This window comes from Castor canadensis, chromosome 15 (genome assembly GCF_047511655.1).
Source record: "Castor canadensis chromosome 15, mCasCan1.hap1v2, whole genome shotgun sequence".
Lineage (NCBI taxonomy): Eukaryota > Metazoa > Chordata > Mammalia > Rodentia > Castoridae > Castor > Castor canadensis.
The window spans coordinates 66,344,377-66,368,479 of NC_133400.1; the positions used below are offsets into that span (position 1 = coordinate 66,344,377).

The window sequence follows — 24,103 nt, forward strand, 5'->3', positions numbered from 1 at the left end:
AAGCTCTTCAAAGGCAGAATTCATATGGATTATCCTCTAGAAATACTGCAAAGCAAAGGGAACAGGATATTAAAACTGTGTTTTCATGGAGCCTCTTTGCTTCCACCTGCAAGTCAGGCAGGAGGTCTCCTCCTTCCCTTTCTGTTTCTCCCTACTTTGTCCTGCTTTGTTATAAATATTTGCTGGCCTTCGAAAAAAAAAAATCTTGTATTCAAGTCTGGTGCTCCATGAATTACTACTTGTGTTACGCTAGGCAAGTTGCTTTACTTCTACTATCAGTTTCCTCATCACTTACGTAAAGACAATAATTACATTTGCCCCACTGAACTAACAGTCCTGTAACGAGGTGTCAAATGACATAACACATATAGATCTTTGCAAATTACAAAGCATTCCAGAAACATCAGAATCATTTTATCTCTCTTTAATGCCCAGAATGTAGAAAGTCTAGTAAATATTCTGCACTGACAATTGCAATTTATAGTAAATTAAATGGCTTCTGGTCCAGGCCATAGCACTCTGAATGCACCTGATCGTCTAAATGGCTTCTTGTTGCTCCAAAAGAACTTCACTTTTTTGGAAGGAGAGAGGAGGGGATGAAGAGAGTGGTTTGAGACAAAAATCTTGTTATAGCCCAAACTAGCCTGGGACTCACCATCCTCCTGCTTCTACCCGCAAAGAACGTCACTATTGTTCCACCAACATTCAGCTTAACTTTAACAGAATTGGCCAGTGCTAACAAGCTGAATGGCTGTCTGATGAGATCAGCTCTCCACATAACAAGGGCAATGCTTCTTGAAAGTCCCAGAAGACTACTAAGGAGTTATGTCCAGCAGACTGTGGTGATGTAAAAATGCAAGATACCAGGTTTCAGAGCAACCTAGGCATACCACAAATCTGCATTTATATAAAACTCCCCAAACACATTTCCATCTCAGTCATCAAACTTGCCATTTACTCTTTGCCTAGAATACTTCTAGGATTTAGAAAATGTCCTTCAAAGACCCATGTGTTAAAGGCATGTTGACCATCCTATAGCACTACTGGGGGATGGTGGAACCTTTAAGAGGTGAGGTCTGGTGGGAGGAAGGCAGGTCACTGGGGCTGTACCTCAAAGGAGATATTGGCACCCTGCCTCCTTCCTTCTTTGCTTTCCAGCTGCCACAATGAGAGCAGCTTTCTCTGCTACATGCTCTCCGTATAATGCACTGCCTTGCCACAGGCCCAAAGGCTATGAGGCCAAGTGACCACGGACTGAAACAATCTCTGAAATCATGAGCCAAAATAAACCTTTCCTCCTTATAAGTTGGTTATCTCAGTATTAGAAAGTGGACACTCTTTGCCCAGGTATCTGTGTGGCTTGCTCACTTACTCTGTCACACGCTGCCCAAGTTTCACATCTCTAGGGAGTCGTTCCTTGACCACCCTCTCTAAATGGAGCCGCGTGCACACATGCACTCCAAGCCTTCTCCATGTCCTTACCCTTCTCTACTTTACGCCACAACATTTATCACTGCCCGTTATCACAAGCAGTGGATTCGAATTTTTACTTGTTTATTGTCTGTTTCCCTTTTTATAATGGAGAGGAATCTGATAGCGTCTGACAAATACACTAAGTGCTCAGTAAGTATTTGTTGAAGGAAAAATTATGAAATATTGATTGCCACAAAAGTGGTGAACTTGGAACTGTAAACAATATATTTGACAATAGTTTCCCTGGGTGTTTTCCCACTTGAATAAGCATAAACTTGTTTTCACTTTTCAGCAAATCTGCCACTGAAAGGATACGAGAAGCGATCGTTCCACGTTGCTCTCTCAACATACTCCAACATGACAACTGCTTTGATTGTAGTTAGGAGTTTGTTCCATGTCTCATCAAAATCTACTACTCTTGGTTTTAATGACATTGTGCAAGCTTAGTGTTGAAACCTGTTAACTAAGAACAATAATTATGTTAGCATGAATTCCAAACACTGGGTTATCTGTTTTTAAAGCACTGCATAATCAAACAGCATCATGTGTGAAAGGAGTGAAAACAGTATCTGGAACACAATGTTACTACCATCTTTTCATGAACACTTTGTCTAAATAATTTATAAACTGATAGACAGATAAACCTCATTTAGTATGTTAAGGAAAACAAGTTGGGACCCAGTTAACCAAAAAGTCAACTCCCACTGACAAAAATGCACAGGAAACATTCACTGTAAAAGTTTTAGCCACAAATCCTGTGGTTTGCACTCCTTAAACTGGGAAATGATTTGCATGCAAAGAAAAATGAGAAGGCACAAGAAAATGAAAGGCTTTGTCTTCCTGGGACATCAGTTTTGGTTTATATTAAAACAAGAGGGAGGAATTGTAGAGAAGACTGCAAAATTCACATCAACTCTGAAGATAAAAACTTGAAGATTTTAAAGAAATGGCAAGTTGGCAGCAGAAAGCTTAAGCCTCCTCAGTCTCAAGGTGTGTGGTTCCTACTGCTCTAGCAAAACCCACACACACCTCACCCCACCTCACTACCACTCAGGGGAGTTGATGGGCCTGTAGGGGCGCTAGAAGACCCCTTTGCCTAGCAAACAAGTCACATTTAGGAATTACCTGGTTTCTGTAACAAAAGGGTTCCCAAAGGTTATAAAATACTGGTTCAAGGAGATTCTAAGCTTTTGTCAGCATCACTCTTCCAAGTTAAATTTAATTACACAAGGAAAGGACTTTCTGCAAAGTTTTCTGTTGCTTCTAGGACTATGAAGTGCAAAGCCAAGCAAAAATGAAACATCTTTTCTCTTGACTCCTACCAAGGAGAAAAAAAGAGGTAGAGAAATAATGGAAAGGAGGATAACACATACAAAGAGAAAAAGAGACCAGAGGAAGAGGCCAGCTATGCACTCTTCTGGCCACAACCTGGAGGCCCTTTTTACATGTGTTCTAGAAAGAAACTCATTCTTGGAGTCCAGGAAAAGACTCCATGGAAAAGGACTGAGAGAAAAGCCAAATATTCAAAAAGTATCAACAAAATACCAAAAGACTCCATTCACTCCTGGCCTCAAACTCATTCCTGTACTACGGAGAATGGACCCATAGTGATTTCACCATGTTGGGGTAAGAAGTGAGAGAACCTATCAAGTTTTCTCAGCTCTAAATTGTGGAATTAACCTTAATTCCCTTTCTCCCTTACTTAGCACATCCTCCCCAACTACGGTGCTTCTGATTATGCCCTGAATCCATCCATCCCTGTGTCATCTACAAATGCTCAGTGCTCAGGGCCACACCAGACATAATACCAGTAGTTAATATTTACATAGTGATTATTGTGAGCCACACAAGATCTGAAGTGTACTGTGTAAACTCAAATCTACCAACAATTGACAAGTAGATCCTGCTGCTCTTCCCTATCTTTTGGAATAAGTTTTCTTATCTTTCATGGAGATTGAAAAACTACGACATGACACAGAGCTTTGCTGGAGCCTAGGCTCAACGCTTATACTGCCTTATACCCATTTTCATGACTACCTACCCTCTGCCTTTATTGTTTTTCTCTACCTAAGATGCTCCTTTTTTCCTTACAATTCCCCTCCACCCATTCACCCAACCTCTACTTATATAGAGCCTTGGTTCACATCCGTCTGCCCTTTTTTTGGCATTTTTAATGAGTTTGAATTCAATGTCTCATGCTTGCTAAGCAGGCACTCTACCACTTGGGTCATACCCAGGCCCATCCATCTGCTTTTAAGAAACTTACTTGGACTCATGTAAATTACCTAAGGTGTCCTGTTTTATGTATTAAGATGTGGTCCCTAGTAAGGCACAAAAATGAAGAATTAGACTCATACACAGCCATATACTCCATTATATATTTCAGTCAAAAGCAGGCTGAAAATACAATAGGGTCCCTATGATTATACTGTCATGTTGTCTAGTGTTTGAGAATAGGAACTTTTTTTGGTATGCAAACAGCTGCCAATGTTTTCTTCATATTCATTTTCTTGCCGTATAAAAGTGGGATATTATATACTATGCTTAGGAATTATTATAATGATGGCACAGTCTGCCATTATCATTATAGAATCTGACACCTACTTCCCTAAACCCAATGGAAATATGGTAGAATAGGTATAAATGCAATGGTAATCCATGCTTGTGGAAGGGAAGGGGAGGAGTGTGGAAAAGCCGGAAGCCAAGGCCAGAGAAGCACAAGCCTATGAAACACATCTAGTGACACCAAACACTGATAAACCAATAGCAGAAAGCATTTAAAAGCTGGGTGCTCACGCCTGCAATCCTATCTATTCAGGAGACAGAGATCAGAAGCATCGCAGTTCAAAGCCAGCCTAGGCAAAATCTTTTGTTCACAATCCCTATCTTAATAAAAACACATCACAAAAAAGGTCTGGCTACAGAGTGGCTTAAGTGGTAAGAGTACCTGCCTAGCAACATGAGTCCCTGAGTTCAAACCCCCCAGGCCACCAAAAAAAATATATATCCAAGAGACAGGAAAACATATTCACATAATAACTGTTACAAAATGTTACCAATATTATTCCTTAAGGCCAAAAGGGTAATTGCTATGCAGTATGTGCATACAATGGATTATTCAGCAAAACAGTACTAATACACACTACAACACAGATGAAGCTCAAAATATACTGGCTGGAACAACAGATCAGTGGTACAAGTGCAAGTCTGACGCCCTGGGTTCCATCCTTAGAACCATGACCATACATGCACACAAAGCCATAGTAAGTGAATGAAAGTCACAAAAGACAACATATTGACTAATCCCATTTATTAGAATGGAGAATAGGAAACTCTACATACAGAAAATAAATTAGTGATTAACCCCCAAAACTTGACACTCTATTGAAAAATAAAGGAAAAAAGGAATGAGGGTGTGCCTCAAGTTGTAGTTTGTCTAGCAAGCTTGAGGCCCTGAGTTCAAACACCAGCACTGAAGAAAAAAAGAAAACAACAAAAACTTAAAAACAAAAATCATACTAATATAAGTGATATGGTCACTTGTCTATGTATTTTACAAAATAAGAATGAGAGAAGGTAATTTTCAAAGAAAAAAATCCTAGACTAAGTAGACAATGTAAGTTTTCCAATTAAAAAGACCTACAGAATAGCTAGCATATTTGACTTCTAAAAATCAATAACACTTTTATGTTATTTTTATATATAAATATCCCAAGTTTCCAGAAGAGAAAAACAAATTGGAAAGCCTTTAGATTTATCAGTAGCAAAATTTGTATCAATGTCACCAAAACTCTTAGGGACAATCACCCAGAATCTCCAGCAAGAGTAATGTTAACTTAACACTACTTAACACTGTTTTTCTCAGGAAATTCCCTGGAGGATCCTCCGTCAGGAGGGAATCAGTGGGGATCCCAGATACAGAGCATCTAACACAGGAATTCTGAACAGGAATTTTTCAGGACACCAGGCATGATTTGTTGTTGTTTTCTTTTGTGCTTTGTGTTTTTCTTTTATTTTGATTTTTTTCTTTTTTGCAGTACTGAGGTTTTAACTCAGGGCCTACACCTTGAGCTACTCAACCAGCCCTTTCTTTGTGATGGGTATATTTGAGACAGGCTCTTGCGAACTATTTGCCCAGGCTGGCTTCAAACTGCAATCCTCCTGATCTCTGCCTCCTGAGTTGCTAGGATTACAGGTGTGAGTCACCAGCACCCAGCACATTGTTTTTCTTGAGACTGTCTCCTGTATAGACCAGGTTGGCATTGAATTCAGGGTCCGCCTTGCCTCAACTTCCAGTATTGGGATTAAAGGCTTGTAGTACTATGCTGGGCCTTACTAATCCTTTTTTTTATGTATTTTACTTATTTATCCTTTTGGCAGTACTGGGGTTTGAACTCAGGGCCTCATGCCTGCTAGGCAGGCACTACAACACTTGAGACATTCACTCACCCTGTCTCTTATGTTGGGCATTTTACTAATCATTCTTTCTTAATTCCTCGCTTCTCTCCTCTACAAATCAATCTACTCAATAAATGAGTCCTGTCACTACTATCTTCTAGCCATTTCCAGAATCTACGTACATCTCCCCATTCTCAGTCATCGCTTCTACCCCCTCCATCATCTCTCACCTGATTAGCCTCCTGAAAGGTGTCACATCCTCTTTTGCTTCCTTTGAAACACTGTGGCCATTGTGACCTTTCCAAAGTGTCAATCTGATTATCCATTCCCTCTGCTTAAAATTCCTCAAATCTCAACATTTCCTATGTATCTCGTCACTGCAGAACAATAAAACTGATTCCTTAATTCATTAATATACAATCTTTCCCATAAAAGACAATAAATATTTTACTGACAACTAAGACTTTAAAATCAGTTACCATGAGCTTCAGGTCAGTGAAAAAAATAATAAAATAAAATCAGTTACCAGCTCTCTGATATTAGGCAACATAAGGCAAACAGAATAAACAAACTAGAAATCAAACCAGTAATCTATAATATTAACAAAAATGTTCTAATATAATTCTTTTGGAAAGGAGCAGTATGGAGTTTGAACTCGGATCTTCTGCTTGCTAAGCATGCACTCTACCACTGAGCCATAGCTCCAGTGTGTTCTAAATTCTTGCTTTTTTAAGCTCTCCTCAACACTACATGTACCTCACTCCCAAGAATACTTAAGCTAAACTGCTCCTATCTCTGCTCCCTTTCTCATGAGAATCTTAACTTTCCAATGACTTTCAGGTTTCCAAAGTAGAAGAGAGCTCCAAAACATAGTATCATCACAAAGAATGTATTAAAAGATTGACCAAATTCTCACCACAGAAAAATGTTTTTTAAAAAAAGTTACTAGCCAGGCACCAGTAGCTCACACCTATAACCCTAGCTATTTGGAAAGCTGAGATCTGGAAGATCCACATTCAAGACTAGCCAGTGTAAACAGTTCAAGACCCCCATCTCCAAAATAACCAGAGCCAAATGGACTGGAGGAGTGGTTCCAGTGGTAGAGCACTTGGCTAGCAGCCATAAGGCTCTAAGTTCAAACTCCAGTACCACAAAAATTAAAGAAGGGATTCAGACAATTACATTTTAAAAGATGAAGGAAGCCAGGTGCCAGTGGCTCATGTCTATAATCCTAGCTACTCAGAAAGCAGAGATCAGAAGGATTGTGGTTCAGAGCCAGCCAGGGCAAATAGTTTGCAAGACCCTATCTCGAAAAACCCATCACAAAAAGGGCTGGTGGAGTGACTCAAGGTGTAGGCCCTGAGTTCAAACCCCCAGCATCACACACACACACACAAAAAAAAAAAACCCAGAAGACGAAGCAATTATAAATTACTGCACTTCAGGGTTCATGGAGTGGCTCAAGTGGTAAAGCACCTGCCTTACAAGAGTGAGGCCCTGAGTTCAAATCCCATGCCAATAAGAAATAAATTAAGTAGAGTATTTCAAAATACTCAATTTGGGGCTGGGGATGTGGTTCAGTGGTAGAACACTCGTCTAGTATGCTCAAGGCCCTGGGTTTAATCCCTAGCACCATATTAAAAAATAAAAATAAATCAAACTTTAAGTATAGAATCAAAGTTGGTACATAATTAGAAAGATACTTTAACTTGAAGTATAGCTTATTTTAGTGAAGTGTTTAATCATGTTTAATGTAATGATCAGAGTGACACAAGTTTACTACTGATAAATGTTTTGGTGTCCACATTTTAATTGCCTCCAAAAGTACAACTATCAATAATGTATGTGGCTAAACACTAATGTGATTATCGTTTTAGTGTAGGAAGGAAAACGTGTACCACTCCTGAACAATAACTTTTTATTTTGGTATGGATCATAACCAGCAATAAGATTTGGAAATCCCAAAATTGCCAGTAAAGTATAATGCAGTTACCTAAACTGATCTCACAGTTATGATATAATTAAATGTTAAATGTCCCTCAGGTCAGGCATGGTGGCACACACCTTACATAGCATACTGAACAAGTGCTCTAATCCCAAAACTCAGGAGGATGAAACAGGAGGATGGGGAGTTTCAAGCCAGCCTGGGCTACGTAACAAGTCTTGTCTCAAAAAAAAAAAAAAAGAAGAAGAAGAAAAGATAAATGTCACCCAGTGGGCTAAATATAGAAATAAGACAGATCCAGGGCTGGTAGAGTGGCTCAAGTGGTACAACACCTGCCTAGCAAGCATGAGGCCCTGAGTTCAAACCCCAGTGTTGAAAAATAAAAAAAAGAAAGAAAGAAATAGACAGACCCAAAGCTGCATCTGGGACACACTAACCCCAAATGCTAGTATCATTTCATATTACAACAGGATCCACAAATGCATCTAAAACACCCTCTTCTTGCTTTCCCAAATGGATGAACCATTAGATGTAGGTAAGACACCCTTGTTATTTGGCGTTTCAGAATGCAGTACTTTTTATTGCAGTAAGATTTGACTCACAGAGCACTATGTACTTCACAAATGTTATTTCCACCATATGACTTTCTTCAGAAGTTCTAGTAGTTAGCCAAGCATGGTGGTGCATGCACTAGGGATGCTGAGGCAGGAGGATCGAAAGTTTGAGGCCAGCTTGAACTGTATGGCAAGACCTTATCACAAAAAAAGAGAAAAAAAAATCCACAACTCTAATGCTGTGGTTTTTTTTAAAGGTAAAAAAAAAAAAACGGGAGCCGGGCGCCAGTTGCTCATGCCTGTAATCCTAGCTACTCAGGAGGCAGAGATCAGGAGGATCACAGTTCAAAGCCTGCCTAGGCAAATAGTTCAAGAGACCCTATCTTGAAAATACCCATTCACAAAAAGGACTGGCAGAGTGGCTCAAGCTGAAGGCCCTGAGTTCAAGCCCCAGTACCACAAAAAAAGAAAAAAAAAGGGGGTAGAGAAGCTAGGAGGTGGTGCAGTGGTAGCCCCTTGCCTGGCATGCATGAAACCCCCAAGGGTACTCTGGGCTGAGAAGGGAATGGATGACAGTACAGTAGTTTATCAATCTCAGATGTCAAATATAAAACAGAGGGAAACTGTAACATCTTTTTACTTTCTAATTTCTATTGGTGTTTATTAATTGTGCAAAGGGATTTCATTGTGATCTTTCTATGTCTTTCTCTTTTGCTGGGCTGAGGATGGAACCCAAGCTTTGTGCATACTAGGCAAGTGCTCTCCCACTGATCTAAAGTTTTCCAGCACAGAAAACTTTAAGGTTTCAAAAGGGGAAGGAGGGTGCGGAGAAGCACAGACTTTATGTATACTACAGTAAGTAGGTTATAAAAGGTATCTGCTTCCAAAAATAAATTGACCTCAGCAGAATTAAATACCTTTCTCTCAATGAGCTTCATATTCTCTCAAGTCTGTGCAGACTGTACTTTTACAAGTTTTCACATCTCTCTTACCAATTTGAAGCTAAGTATCTGTTTCACTTGGTTTCTCATTTTTTACAAATAGTCTAAGAAACTTAAGAAAACAACTGGTCTTTAACAAAGAAGTACCCTGCTCTAACTACCTGGGACCTCAGGAACAAGCCGGACATTGTCAGAGCCGTTAGGTAAATCCACTGTAGCATGCATGCTGCTTTTACAGGCACAGGGGAATCACTCTAACCAGTGTCTTGTGTGTGTGTGTGTGTTTTTCTTTAATTGACTGTAATAAAATTCAGAGTCCTTACCTCACCTCCCAGTTCTTATCAGCTTTATTTTCATTACTTCTCAAATGGTTCATTGTTCTGGACAAATTAATCTATTTTCCAGTTTCTGTGTAACATTAATTCCTATCTGTATCGTGGCACTGCTATAGAAGACAGACATGGAAGAATAACTTAAAAAATGACACTGAGTCAGGCGCTGGTGGCTCATGCCTATAATCCTAGCTACTCAGGAGGCAGACATCAGGAGGATCAAGGTTCAAAGCCAGCCCAGGCAAAAAGACCCTATCTCAAAAACACCCATCACAAAAAAAGACTGGTAAAGTGGCTCAAGGTGTAGGTTGAGTTCAAGCCCCAGTACTGCAAAAACAAACAAACAAAAAAAAAGTGACACTGATAGGGGATGGGAGTACAGCTCAAGCAGTAAAGCTTGGTTCATTCCCTAGTACCTTGAGAAAAAAAAAAAGTGTCACCTAAGCCAGGGACATAGCAATTATCCCACTCACAAGTTTACTACACCTCCTGTTTAAAATCCCAGCTTCCAGGCAGTTAAAATCCTTCTCTCACTTAAGTGCTGCTGAAAGTAAAGAATAAAAGCAAGCCAAACAGCTGTGGATGTGGCTTAGGTGTAGAGTGCTTGTCTAGCATGTGCAAGGCCCTGGGTTTAAAAAAAAAAAAAAAAAAGCCTTACTAGAGCCAGGCATGGTAGTGAGCACCTGTAATCTCAGCATATGGGGAACTAAGGCAGGAGGATGGCAAGTTCAAGGCCTACCTGAGCTACATAGTGAGACCCTGTCATAAAATAAATAATAAATAACATAAATGCAATCCAACACTAGAACACTGAGCAGTTTACTAATCCCCATTAAAGGCTTGCTAACAATAACAGTAACCATATCTCACTCAGAAACTGCTGGACACATTATACACATTTCATTAATTTCTTATAATGACCCTAAAATAGCTATTATTTCCCCCATTTAAAGATAGAAAGAGTGGACTGGGAATGTAGCTTAGTGGTAGCATGTTTGCCCAGCATGGATAAGGCCCTGGGTTCCATCGCTAGCATCACAAAAAATGAATAAATTAAAGATAGAGACTAACACTGACACATAATCAGCAAACCCAGATCCATCTGGCTTCACTACAAGCTCCCTGTTCATTGCCCGCTCCTGTATTTTTACCACTTGTCACGTAGAAACTAGTGTTGGCTCAAAAGAAATAAAGGATAATGCAGCCCTTTAGAAGAATGTGAATGGCACCCTACAGCTGGGTGTCTTAGGGTGGCCAAGGAAGTTTCTGTTGGATGTCAAAACATAAGGGAAAAAAATACAATCCTCAAAACTGAAAAGTAGTTAATCTAGAAACTAATACTCTATATAAACTGTTTTTTTGTTTTTGTTTTTGTTTTTTTAATTTATAGTTTTATTGCTGGATTTTTCTGGCTATTGAGTTCTCTGTGTATTGAGCAATGGTATGATCAGAGTTCGGCTCATCTGAGTGAATTATGCCATGTGATTCCTCAGCAATTTTTTCTCTTTAAACTTTGGTGAAACTTTGTGCACTAGAAACTAATACTCTATATAAACTGTTGATTACATTTTAACCGTAGGCTAAGGGCTGTAGCACTTTCTCCATCTAAACACATGAAATAATATAAAAATATTTATAAACAGATTTCAGGTTCATGGACAATGCTAAGACAAGGTAGTATTATTTTCTGCTCTTCTCTTCAATTTTACTTTTCCAACCATGCTTTTGAATCTAATAAATACCAAATCATACTGCTACTGAAATCTTTATGCCTCCGTTATTTACTTCTCTGACTTTCTACCCTTATTTCCTAAGAAAAGGCTTCTCTTCATTCCATTTCTCTCACAAGCAGTTCATTTTAATATTTACCTGACCAGACTAGGAAGAAATGCAAACCATTTCTTTCAGTCCCTGGGTATCTTCCTTTTGATTGCACTTATTCTACCTCTCTAAATATTAACTTCTGAAGAAGTCAAAGTTTGGAGTAGCAAAATATACTATACTGTCTTCGCTTACAGAATATACAACTAGTAATTCAAAATGGACCGAAGACATAAACCTAAGAGTTAAAAAACTATAGCTCAGAAGGAAAAGCTTCATGACACTGGGTTTTACAATGGTTCTTAGAACACCAAAAGCACAAGCAACAAAAGAAAATTTAATAAGCTGATCTTCATCAACATTTAAACTTTCAGGGCTGGGTGTGTAGCTCAAGTAATACAGAGCTTGCCTAGCAAGTGCGAGGACCTAGCTCAAACCCCAGTTTTAACTCAAAAAAATTGATTAAAATTAAAAAGTTTCATGCATCCAAGGACAATGTCAAGACTATTGCAGTGTGGCCCTCACCTATAATTTCAGCTACTTCGAAGCTAAGCCAGGAGGATCACTTGAGCTCAGGAGTTCAAGGCTATCCTGAGCAACATAGCAAAACTTATTTCAAAACAACAACAAACACAAAAACATTACCAGAAGAGTAAAAAGTTAACCCACAGAATGGAGAAAAATATTGTAAATCATGTATCTACTAAATTAATATCCAGAATAAATGTCCTATAACTCATAGACAATAAAAGTCAACCCAATTTAAAAATGAGTGGAGTTGAGCACTGTGGTGCTTGCCTATAATCTTAGAGGGAGGAGGATCTCCAAGTTCCAGGCCAGTCTGGGTTACTATATTAAGACCCTGTCTCCCCTCTCAAAAAAAAAAAAGGAGAGGTAATACACATTTCTCCAATCAAGATTACAAATAGCCAAAGACATGAAAACACACTCAATATCACACGTCACTAGTAAAATGCAAATCAAACCTTCAATGAAATATTGCTTCACACACACAAACAGAAAACAAATGTTCAGCATGGAGAAATTAGAACCAAGAATTGCTAACGATGGGAATGTAAAATGGTACACCATTTTGATAAGCAGTTTAAGGACTCCTCAAAATGCTAAACACAGAATCACCACACAACCCACAATTGTTCTTATAGGTATATACCCAAAGGACATGAAAACAGGGAGCAGATACCTGTGCACCAATGGTCATATCAGCATTATCCACAGTAACAAAAGGTAAAAACAAAATGCCCATCCAGAGATGAATAGAGGAGATGTGGCTCAAAAGGTAGAACGTCACTTTGGGAGCACCTGCTTTGCAAGCATGAAACCCTGACTTCAAATCCCAGGCCCACCAAAAAAAAAAAAAGATAAATGGATTAGCAAAATGTGGTATATACATGCAAATTATTTAACTATAAAATAACAGTTCTGATACACGTTCCAACAAGGATGAACCTTGATGCCATTATGTTAACTGAAAACAGACACAAAAGGACAAACATTTTATGATCCTATTTACATGAGGTACCTAGGATGGACAATTCATAAAGACAGTAGATTAGGAGTTACTAGATGAGGAAGGGAGTGGAAATGGAGAGCCGCAGGACTTCTCTTCTTCTGGTAGTAATAGTACATTTTGGAAATAGTGGTGATGGTCCGATGATGTTGTGAATGTAATTAATCTCAATAAGATACACACTTGAAGATTAGTAAATATAATATATTAGTAAATATAATATATTAGCATATTTTGTGTTAATGTATATTTACCAAAATACTGTCTTTATTGTAAGTGCTTAAAATCTACATGAAAATGTACAATGAAAGTTCTGATTCATGAAAAGGTCTGAATCTCAGTGCAAAGTGCTCAGCATTCTTACTTGAATGCTCCCTCCAACTACTCAGAACTGTGAAGCCATGGATATGAACACAGATGTGTGGCTTAGAATGCATACGCAGTCCTAGCTCTGGCCACTGAGAAGGGTCTGGGAGCGGTGACCCCGAGTAGCAATAACATAGAACCCAATCTTGGTTTCTAAATATAAAAGAAAAAGTGCCCCTTAGAAAAACTGAGCATAGAACAGCTTGGGATGCCAGAAAAAAGAAAGTGCTTTCCTAAAGAAGAGAAAGGCATGCCAAAAGAACAAAGGGGCGGGGGGATAGCTCAAGCAATACAGCACTTGCCTAGTAAGTTGGAGGCATGACTCAAGCGGTAGAGCAACTGCCTAGCAAATGCAAAACCAAGTTCAAACCCCAGTACTACCAAAAAATAAATAAATAAATAAATACTGATAGATTTTAAGCAGTAAATAAGTGCTCATAGCTCAAGACTAATAAAAACAAATTACTTAAACCAATAAATATAGAACAGACAGCTCTTCTTTCATCTCTGAGACAGGGTCTTACTGTGCTACCCAGGCTAGCCTCAAACGCCTCAGCTCAATCCATCATCGTGCCTCAACTCCCCAAGCAGCTGGGACTTTAGATGCACACCATCATGCCTGGACAGACAGGTCTGCCCTACAGATGAATTCCAATTAACATTCAAGGCAATAAGAAAAACATAAAATCACTATTCAGCAAACAGCATAACTGCTGAAAGTAAAATCAACCAAAGAATGTAAAAGTAAAACCAGCGGGCAGAAGTCTGAGAAAAAGGCATCTTCGGTTTCAGAGGCTCTCCTCAAGGCATCTAGGAAAAGCAGAAGCTTTGTAAGAAGGCAAATGTGCAGAAGTCAGGTGCGGTGCCAACACCCAGCTACGTGGGAGGCCAAGACAGAATCCCTGAAGCCCGGGAGGGAGTTCAAGGACACATTGAGCAACACAGCAAGACTTTCCAAAAAAATGAGAAAAAAGAAAAAATTTCCCTCTAATAGGATATTAGATATCTGTACTGTGATCTGATGCTCTGAGTAGGATTCAAGATCTTTTCTGTAGTATTTTGCCAAAAACGTATTATCTCTGCCTAAAAAGAAAGTATCAAACTCAAGTTGGAAGATACTCTATAAAAGAACAGATCACATTCATCCCAAGTGTAAATCTCAAGAAAGAGGTGAAAAAACTGTCCCAGATCAGAAGTTACTAAGGAAACAAAGCTAAATGCAAAGCTGGATCCAGGACTGAATATTGAAACAGAACAGTACCGCAAAAGAAAACAAAAATTCTTTTTAATTTAAAAAATTTTTTTAAATTTAAAAAAGCATCCTGAATGTTTTCTTCACCTGAATTAGAACAAATGTGAACAAAATGTTTACATAGAGTAAATCCACTATTTCATTCCTTGAAAATACTCTACATTAGAACAAAGACTTTGCAGAGCCCTGGTGGCTCAGGCCTGTAATTCTAGCTAGCTGGGAGCCAGAGAGCAGGAGGATAACCATTAGAAGCCAGGCCTCAGCAAATAGTTTAGGAGACACTATCTTAAAAATACCCAACACAAAAAAGGGTTGGCAGAATGGCTCAAGTGGTAGAGCACCTGCCTTGACAGTGTGAGTCCTTGAGTTCAATAGGTATTTGCTAAATATTCAGTTATGTCCTAGATGGGGTTTGTGAGGCAGGCACTCTACTGCTTGAGCCATTTTACTCTGGTTATTAAAGATGAGGTCTCAAAAACTATCCCCACTACACACACACACACACACACACACACACACACACACACATCCCTACCTACTCGGGGCAAACCATAATCCTCCAATGTCAGCCTCCTAAGTACCTACAATTACAGGTGTGAGCCACCTTCAAAAATCATAAAGCTTAAAGCAACTCAAGACAAAATATTCCACCTCCCTTTCTCCAAATGATTCAACCAACTGCCCTGGAAAAACTAGAGATCTAACACCATAACTCCAATAAGTCTTACTACAAAGTAGTGACATCGGATGAATTTACATATTCTTAAAGATACCAGCAAGAATTATGTTAACACTGTAATGCAACATTACTGTTAAGAATCAAACCCAGGTGGATCACTCTGAACAAATATTTTCTTTTTGGTGATAAATTATATACCATAGTAAACATTTTAAACTTTGTATGATGTAAACATAGTTTTTATTCAAAACACACAGTACAGAGCTGTAAGTGTGGCTCAAGTAGTAGAGTGCCTGCTTGACAAGCCCAAGGCCAAGTTCAAACCCAAGTACCAAAAAAAAAAAAAACAAAGAAAAAAATATGTATAGTAAAGCATACCAATGGATAAATGCTGATGACTCCCTAGCTCCATCTTTCTCTCCCCACTAATAAGTTCCATTAAGACAGAAATTTCTGGGCTGGAGGCATTACTCAAGCAGTAGAGTGCCTGCCTCACAAGCTGGAAACCCTGAGTTCACACCCCAGTACCTCAAAAAAAGAAAAAAAAAAAACTGAATTAATTAATTAATTAATTAAATTCGATCTGTATATCCAACTGCCTACTTCAAAAGCCCAGGAGACCCTCCCATCCCAACTGCACTCTCACCCAATCCCTGACAAATTCACTATCTTTTAACTCCAAAATGTCTCCAAAGCTTGTTACTTGCCTTACTTTTCCCTCTGGCCTTCCTTTTCTCCTCTCCAATTCACATTCAGACCATCTTACTTCCCCGCTGGAAAAGAAAATTCTGATTGCTTTCAATGCAAAAACCAACCTCCTTGAGACAATGCCTCACCTAATCTGGTCTCTGACTCTGACACTTCTCCCTTCACTAGGCTCTGCCTACATTCCTGAGTCGTTTTCAGTTTGCTGGACCCAAGACTGATACCATCTCAGGGCTTTTCCATCTGCTTCACCCTCAGGAACACTTCCTTCAGAACTACCAAAGGCTTGCTCCTTCTCCCTTATTTCAATTGGGTCAAAAAGGCCTTTCCTGGGCTGGTGGAGTGTCTCCAGTGGCACAGTGCCTGCCTAGCAAAGTGTCAGGTATTGAGTTCAACCCCCAGTGCTGCCAAAAAAAAAAAACCAAAAAACAGGACTTTCCTGACCATAGTATCTGAAATAATCTCCCAGTCCCTACAATTCTTTATTTTATTTTCTTCATAGCATTTATTCTCAAATTTTTTATCATTACTGTCCCTCTCCAAACAGAACTGACCCAATAAGAAGAGAGAAATTCACCACACTGTATTCCTAATGCCTGCATACAGACTATGTGTTTAACAAAAACTAAAGGCCGGCCTTTAATTTAATGATAAACTGATAAGGGTAAGAAATATATATATGCTATCTTAATATTTATAAAACATACAAAATCACCAGAGTATGGAGAAGGAGGTAAAAGCATTTCAGATGTGTGTGAACATAGAAAAACTTAAAAAGATGGAAGTAGGAGGTGTAGCTCAAATGGTAGAGCACTTCCCTAGTAAGTTTGAGGCTCTAAGTTTAAATTCCCATTATGGAAATTTTTTTTTAAAAAAAGAAAATATATAATGTACACGATAGAAATGTTTCCACAACTCATCAATAGCATCTGAAGGAAAAAAAAAAGAAACAGATACTAAAACACCGTGTATAACTGTAAATTTATCTGACATTTCTGGAGAAGGGTCTTCTAAATACTGCCAAAGAGGCAAAGGAATATTCATTTGTCTGTCTTGAACAAAGTAATTACTTCCCATATTTTGGTATGAATGTGGGTTTGGGACAAATGTAAAAGAATTTTATACTGTCAAGTCAGAGTCTATCTTCAAATTTAAACTTCCAGGGTCCTACATTCAACTGGTAATAGTAACTTGGGGGCGGAGGGCGAGAACTTAACAGTCTGCAATTCACGGGTGTTTCATTCGCATGCACCTACGGGTAGGGGACAGTCCCGGCTCCCGTGTGCGTACAAGTGCTGCAAAGAGAGCCCAAGGCTCTTATTTCCCAGACCCTGTAAGTGCTGGGGCGGGAGGTGTAGCGTGCACGTAGAATACACTCCCCAAAACCATCTATCTCCGCTGTCTGCGGAAACAAAAGTGAAAACACTCGCGGTGAATAAGTGTGAGATCCATGCCAGCCTCTAGGTACCCGTGAAAATAAGCAGCAACACACCTCACCTTCCCTCCTTGGAGGAAAATGGGGCCCAGGGAGAGGCGGCCAAGACCCGGCCGGGGAGGCCCAGGATCCGGTCCCGGGGGTGGCCGAGCTTAGGGGTCAGCGCTCTAGGGAGTCGAGGTCACTTACAGGACACCATTTTTCTCGGCCTCCCGCCACCATCCTTCTTCCCTCCGCCCTCCTCGACCCCAACTCCGTTCCTTCGCCCCATCCCCGCCACCCAATAACCGGGAAGGGAAGTTTCCCGGCGTCTGCAGCCCGGCTCCCCTACCCTCGGCGGGGTTACCTTCTGCAGAAGCAGGACAAGGGGCAGGGGGCAAGGGGAGGGGAGGCAACCCGCAGGAGTGAAGGACGACGCCCCGGCGAGAAGGGTGGGCGGCGGCAGCGGCGGCTGTCAGCTCGCGTTCTCCTGCTCACAGCGCTGCCATTACTGTGCGCCGAAGCCACCTCCCCGGCCGGCCGCCGCCACCCGCCCCGGAGACGCGGGGGTGGGGAGCCGCCGAGCCCGGGGCGCCGCGCGCCGACATTCACCTGCCTCCGCGAGGAAACGCCGCCAAGCCAAGGTCACTGCCGCTCCGGCGGGACAGGGGAGGTGGGGAGGGGAGAGAGGGGAGAAGAACCGACCGATGGTGGGATCTGGAAATCAGTGGTCCTCCCGAGCGCCTGGGTTTTCCCACCCCACGCCCTCTAATCGCCTCCTTCCGCCGCTCTCAAATCCCCCCTCGGGAAGGGATGGTAGAGTCCGCGTTACGGCAAGCGCAGGAGGCCAGTTTGATACAATCGCGAAGCCACGGAAATCAATATTCCAAGCGATTCCTAGGCGGGCTCACATGTTAGCGAAGCGATCACGGTTCCCTGAGCTCAGTACTCACCAAGTTTGGGTACTATTAATAACAATTCGTCAGAATGGTGTTTGCAACACAAGTATTTCACCTCGGGTCCATTTCAGACCTTTACAAATATTTTAAGGCACCACAACCTTCTTCACACTCACTTCCATGGGCTTTGCAAATTTTCCAAAATATATTGAGGAAATGCTCCCTACCCCAACCCCACCCCATGACAAACTCCTTTCCCAATGGGCTTTTGTGAAACAAATTCTGGGACATAATGTATTGTCAATAAAGGAACAGTGATGGCTAACCTCCCCCTTCACCAACCCCCCACGAACTATGTCAACCTAAGGGGGTTTCCTCCCTTAGAGTTTAGAACATGATATTGGTATCAATGTACATTCCCTTGTCACAGCGTCACATACACAGGACCACAAAGGAACAAAAGCCCACTTTGTTCTTTAATTGACTTTCGCTGGTCATATGAAAGGTCTTCATTTGCCCATTCTGAACATTTTGCTCCCTAGCCTTTTTTTCGCAAACTGCCAATTTTTCAAGGCCCATTAAAAATCCTATCTCCTCTCCAGGCATGAGAGTGCATTCCTTTAATCCCAGCACTCAGGAGACTGAAGCAAGGAGGATCACAAATTCCTCCAGGCCAGCTTTGGCTATCTCAAAAACAATGAACTAGTAAAATCCTATCTCCTGATCTGATCAATTCTGTCAATCTCTCTAACCTGCAGGGCTTAAAATCTTTACTCTTTACTTGAATAAAGACATTATGTTCGGCTGTTGTGTTTCCATTATCACTTTTTTTTACTTAAATGTTCTCTCTTCTAATCAATCCAGTGATCCTCAAAGTGTGGTCTCCAGACGTCTGGAAACTCCTACACCTTTTCAGATTCTCCCAGGTAGCTAGGACTAAGGCTTGTCACTAGCGCCCAGATTAGCTGAACAGCTAATTTCTCTGAGACATTTGTGATTTCAAATAATTTGTCTCCTTTTTATATTCCATAGTAAATATGAATAATTTTTTATTAAATCTTTATTGGGAATTTGCATTTCCGGATTACATCATCTTTTATTAAACTTTTTTCACCTTTTGTTTCTTATAAATATATGTATGATATAAATATAAATATATATGATATAAATACAAATATATATTTATATAATATACTAATATATAAATATAAATATAGATATTTATATCATGTACTTATATATGATATCATATATGTCATATATCAGAGCTCTCTGTATAAATATCTGTGGTTTCATGTTTGCAATAGCTGATTTTAAAACTATTTTGGGGCTGGGCACCAGTGACTCACACCTGTAATCCCAGCCTCTCAGGAGGCAGAGACCAGGAGGATCTTAGTTGGAAGCCAGCCTGGGCAAACAGTTCATGAGACCCTATCTCGAAAATCCCATCACACAAAAAAAAGAAGAGCTGGCAGAGTAGCTCAAGGTGTAGGCCTTGAGTTCAAACCCCACTACCACAAAAAAAAAAAACAACTACTCAGGAGCTGGTAGAGTGGTTCAAGTGATAGATCTGTGTAGTAAGCATGAGGTCCTGAGTTCAATTCCCAGTGCCACCACAAAATAAAAATAAAAAATACTTGGGGCTTACAAAAGTACTTGGCTCCTCTTTAGAAGTATCTGGGAGCTGGAGGTGTGGTAGAGCCTCTGCTTAGTAAGCATTAGACCCAGTAATTCAAACTCCAATAATGCCAAAAAAGACAGAAGTAGCAGTTATAGGGCTAAGGAAGGAAATGCACAATGAGCATGGAGCATCTGGTATAGAAAGTAAGGAAGAGCTCAGAAGCAAACCAGAAAGCTCCACATTGATGGGAACATGAGAGCCATAGCTAGAACAATCTCCAAAGTATAAAATAAACATTGGTCCTTACTAATATAAATGATTGGAATTCTTACACAGCAGAATTCCAAATAAATTCAATGAAGTATGGTCTGTGAATAGTGACTTCCTTCTAGACTACAGGATGGGATGGGAGTTTAAAGAATAGCTTTGTCATGGAGAAACCTGACAAAAACACTTCAATCACATGATCAAGGTGAATATGAACAAAGTAAGGCATATTTAGCCTTGGGAGGGAGGGGGATAAAAAGGCATATTTAGCCTTGATATGAAGTAACCAAATGGCACTTTTAACCTCTGTGCTCCTCCCCTGCCCCAACCCCTAATTCTAGTCTATCATGGGAAAAATGCCAAGTTCCACCAGTTGGATGTTCTACAAAACATCTGACAGAAACTCTTCAAATTTGTCCAGATCATCAAAAACAAGACAAGTCTGAGAAACTGTCAAATGCAAGAGGACCCAAAGGACACACTCATGTGATATCCAGGATGGAATGCTGGGACCAAAGTCCTGAGCTTAAAAATTATGGAAATCTGAGTCCTATGAATTTTCATTACTGACTACGCATCTGAATTCATTCTTTAGTTGTAACAAATTTACTATAGTAATGTAAGATGTTAAAAACAGAAGAAATTCTAGAGATAATTAGTCCATTTTTTATCAATATAAAAAAACACCTAAGAAGCCTAACTTTATTAAAAAAAAAAAAAAAACAGGAGGGAGAAATGGCCCAAACAATGTATGCACATATGAATAAATGAATTTAAAAAAAAAAAAAAAACGCAACACAGTTTTGCAGATCCAATTTCAAGAGATGATGTCCTTCCTCCTGTCACAGTGCCAAAGAGGTGCAGGGTGTCACACAGAAAGAGACAGGGAACATGGGTGTTTTTATTTGGTCTCACTCCCTCTTCCTATAAAGCTGCCAGGATTCAATTATGGGGACCCCACCTTAATGTCCTTATGTAACATTGATCACTTCCCAAAGGCCTTATCTCTAAACACCAAAGTCAAATTAAGCATCCACCCTTTTGGACTGGCATTCTGAGGCCCGAGTTCAAATCACCCTCTTAATCCATTAACAGAGGTCTTCAGGATCAAGCCCCCAGGAGTTAGGGCTGGAGGGCAAACTACATTCAAATCAAGGATTTAGGGGCAAGAAAATTATTATCTGATCAATTTCTTTGTAAATCTGAAACTGCTCTAAAAATCTATTAATAAAAACCTCATCCAAATCTATGTGTATTTTTTTAAAAAGAAAAAAATGCAAGCTCTATAATGAGAAAAACTAAGAGCCCATAACATTTTCTGTACTTAATCATGGAACCAGAAGAGCAGGTTACATCTTTGCCTGTCCTAGATAATGTCATCTAAAAGCCATTTAAAAAGAAAAGAAACAGTATTGTCTTTTTTTAATAAAAACTACCCGTGAACCCTTTGTTTCTTTGCAGTCACATGTAGACAGATACTTATCAAAGAGTTGAACGAGAGCTCATTTTAAAAGAAAAATCCATAACTGTCTTTGAAATAGATAATGCATTCATGAGATCTCAGAATTAGGATCAGAGAGTGAATCTGAGCAATGAATTGTGAGAATTTGACTGACATGTGAAAGACCAGGTGTCATTTTTTTGGTGTGTTGCATGTTATTAAAAATATGTGTGTTACTGAGATCGGTGGCATAGGCCTGTTATCCCAGCACTCAGGAGGCTGAGGCAGGAGGATCATGAGTTCAAAGCCAGCATGGGCTTCACAGCAAGACGCTGTCTCAAAAAAATATATAGCTGGTACCGGTGGCTCATACATGTAATCCTAGCTACTTAGGAGACAGAGATCAGGAGGATCTTGGTTGGAAGTCAGCCTGGGCAAATAGTTCACAAGACCCTATCTTGAAAATACCTAACACAAAAGGGGCTGGCTGAGTACCTCAAGTTCAAGGCCTTGAGTTCAAGCCGTGGTAGAGCCAAAAAAAAAAAAAAGTATACTAAATTGGTCCTGTTTTTCTTTGTAGTGCTGGGGCTTGAACTCAGGGCCTAATGCATGCTAGACAAGTGCTCTACCACTGAGCTACACCCCAGGCCCAAGAGCCCATTGTTGGTGATAATTTACAGAAGTATATTTCAATATAAAATGATAAGTTGCCCTTAACCTTGTTAATATTTTCTGAAACCAGATCTCACTATGTAGAACTATTTGGTTTTTTGAGATAGGGTCTTGCTATGGTGTCCAGACTGGCCTGGAACTCATGATCCTCCTGACTCAGCCTCCTAAGTGCTGGGATTAGAGGTGTGAGTTACCAAGCCCAGTAATTTAGGTCTCTTCTTAAACATAAAATACATTATTCATATTATACATATGCTTCTGACATATTCAAATATATCTATCCTAAGATCAACTGCTGTATTTTATTTTTCTTTTTAAATATCAATTGTCACTTTATATTTTATATGTTCCTCCCTAGCACTGTGAATCTGGAAGAAAATTTAGGAACTGTCTACTTTAGTATTCTTTTGTGAGTTTGACCAAAGTGAACCCTCACTAGAAATGAGAACTAAATTGTTGGGTATTTTTCCCAAGACAAGGTCTCACTAAGTTGCCCAGGCCGTTTTCCAACTCCGGGACTCAAGTGATCTTCCTGCTTCAACCTTCCAAGTAGCTGGAACTACCTGTGCCTGGCTCAGAACCAAGTGTTTTGTGGGACTAGGATTTGAACTCAGTGTTTCATGCTTGAAATGCAGGCACTCTTCCTCTTGAACCATACCTCTAGCCCATTTTATTTTGGAAATGGAGTCTCTTGAATTATTTGTCCGGACTGGCCTCAAACTTCAATCCTCCTGATCTCAGCCTCCCAAGTAGCTAGTAGCTAGGATTATAAACATGAACCATCAGCCCCTGGCAGAACTAAGTCTTAATTTACAAAAAGCATTAAGTGAGTAAAGTGTGTGTGTGTGTGTGTGTGTGTGGTACTAGGGATTGAACTCAAGGTCTCATATGTTGACAAGCACTTTACTACTTCAGCCATATTCCAGCCCTTTTTTCACCTTTTGGGTTTGAGACAGGATCTCCTAACTTTGCCTGGGCTGTTCTGGAGCTCAAGATCCTCCTGCCTCAACCTTCCTAGTGCCAGGATTATAGATGTGTACTACCATGCCTGGCTGAACCGTTCAAAGTTTATAAATAGCAATTTTATACTATTCATTTAGGAATGTCTTTACTTTTCTGTGCTGTGACTCTTGCTGGAGTTCAGGTTCTCCAATGCCTTCCTTTCACAGAAGAGGAAGCTGAGGCTGTCTTGGAGGAGGCTCTGGGATTGGTCCAGATGGAAGACTGGAAGACTGGCAACTCACCTTCATGGGATAAGGTCTCACTATAGAAAGAAAACAAAGTGACCTAAAAGAACAGTTCAAGAGGGCTGGCTGGAACTAGTGGAACTCTTCTGTTCCCCAATTATGGGGATGGCTACACATTCCTGTTTGGGGGGAGATTTTTTCCTGCATTGTCGGGGATGGACCCCAGGGCCTCGCACATGCTAGGCAAACACCTTACCACTGAGATACATCCCAGTGCTTGGCTGCACATACCTGAACATGTGCTAAAAGTGATAGAATTGTACATTCTCCCAGTCACTTTTACTGCATGGTAATTTTTTTTATTGTTTTCACATTTATTCATATGTGTATACATTGATTGGGCCACCTCTCCCCCCTGCCCTCCATCCCCCTCTCCCCCACCCTGCATGGTAATTTAAAAATAAGAATAAATACAAAACAATCAGAGATCAGAGTGTATACAGTGCAAAGGAGGCTACTTCTTACCTTTCCTAGCTTCCTCCTTAGTCATCTTATGAATGTGACAAGTAGACGCTAGCTGCAAGTGAGTGACTTATTACAAAGCA

At 40.2% G+C, this 24,103-nt stretch overlaps 1 protein-coding gene across 6 annotated transcripts in view; it reads right to left on the bottom strand.

The window, feature by feature from the left end:
- The window catches only part of Cul2 (cullin 2), a 74,986-nt gene extending 56,775 nt beyond the window's left edge, over window positions 1–18,211 (bottom strand). The window contains exons 1-2 of one of the 6 annotated variants that reach the window (XM_074056374.1): window positions 18,024–18,211; window positions 1,789–1,929 (exon numbers count right to left, since the gene is read on the bottom strand). In XM_074056374.1, the coding sequence (XP_073912475.1) occupies window positions 1,789–1,907 (119 nt within the window). In that variant the 5' untranslated portion in view covers window positions 1,908–1,929; window positions 18,024–18,211. Of the gene's footprint in view, window positions 1–1,788; window positions 1,937–2,598; window positions 2,792–15,670; window positions 15,821–17,778; window positions 17,956–18,023 lie in introns of those variants that run through there. The other 5 variants (XM_074056372.1, XM_074056370.1, XM_074056371.1 and 2 more) reach the window with 5 other exon arrangements.
- Window positions 18,212–24,103: the final 5,892 nt, after the last annotated feature.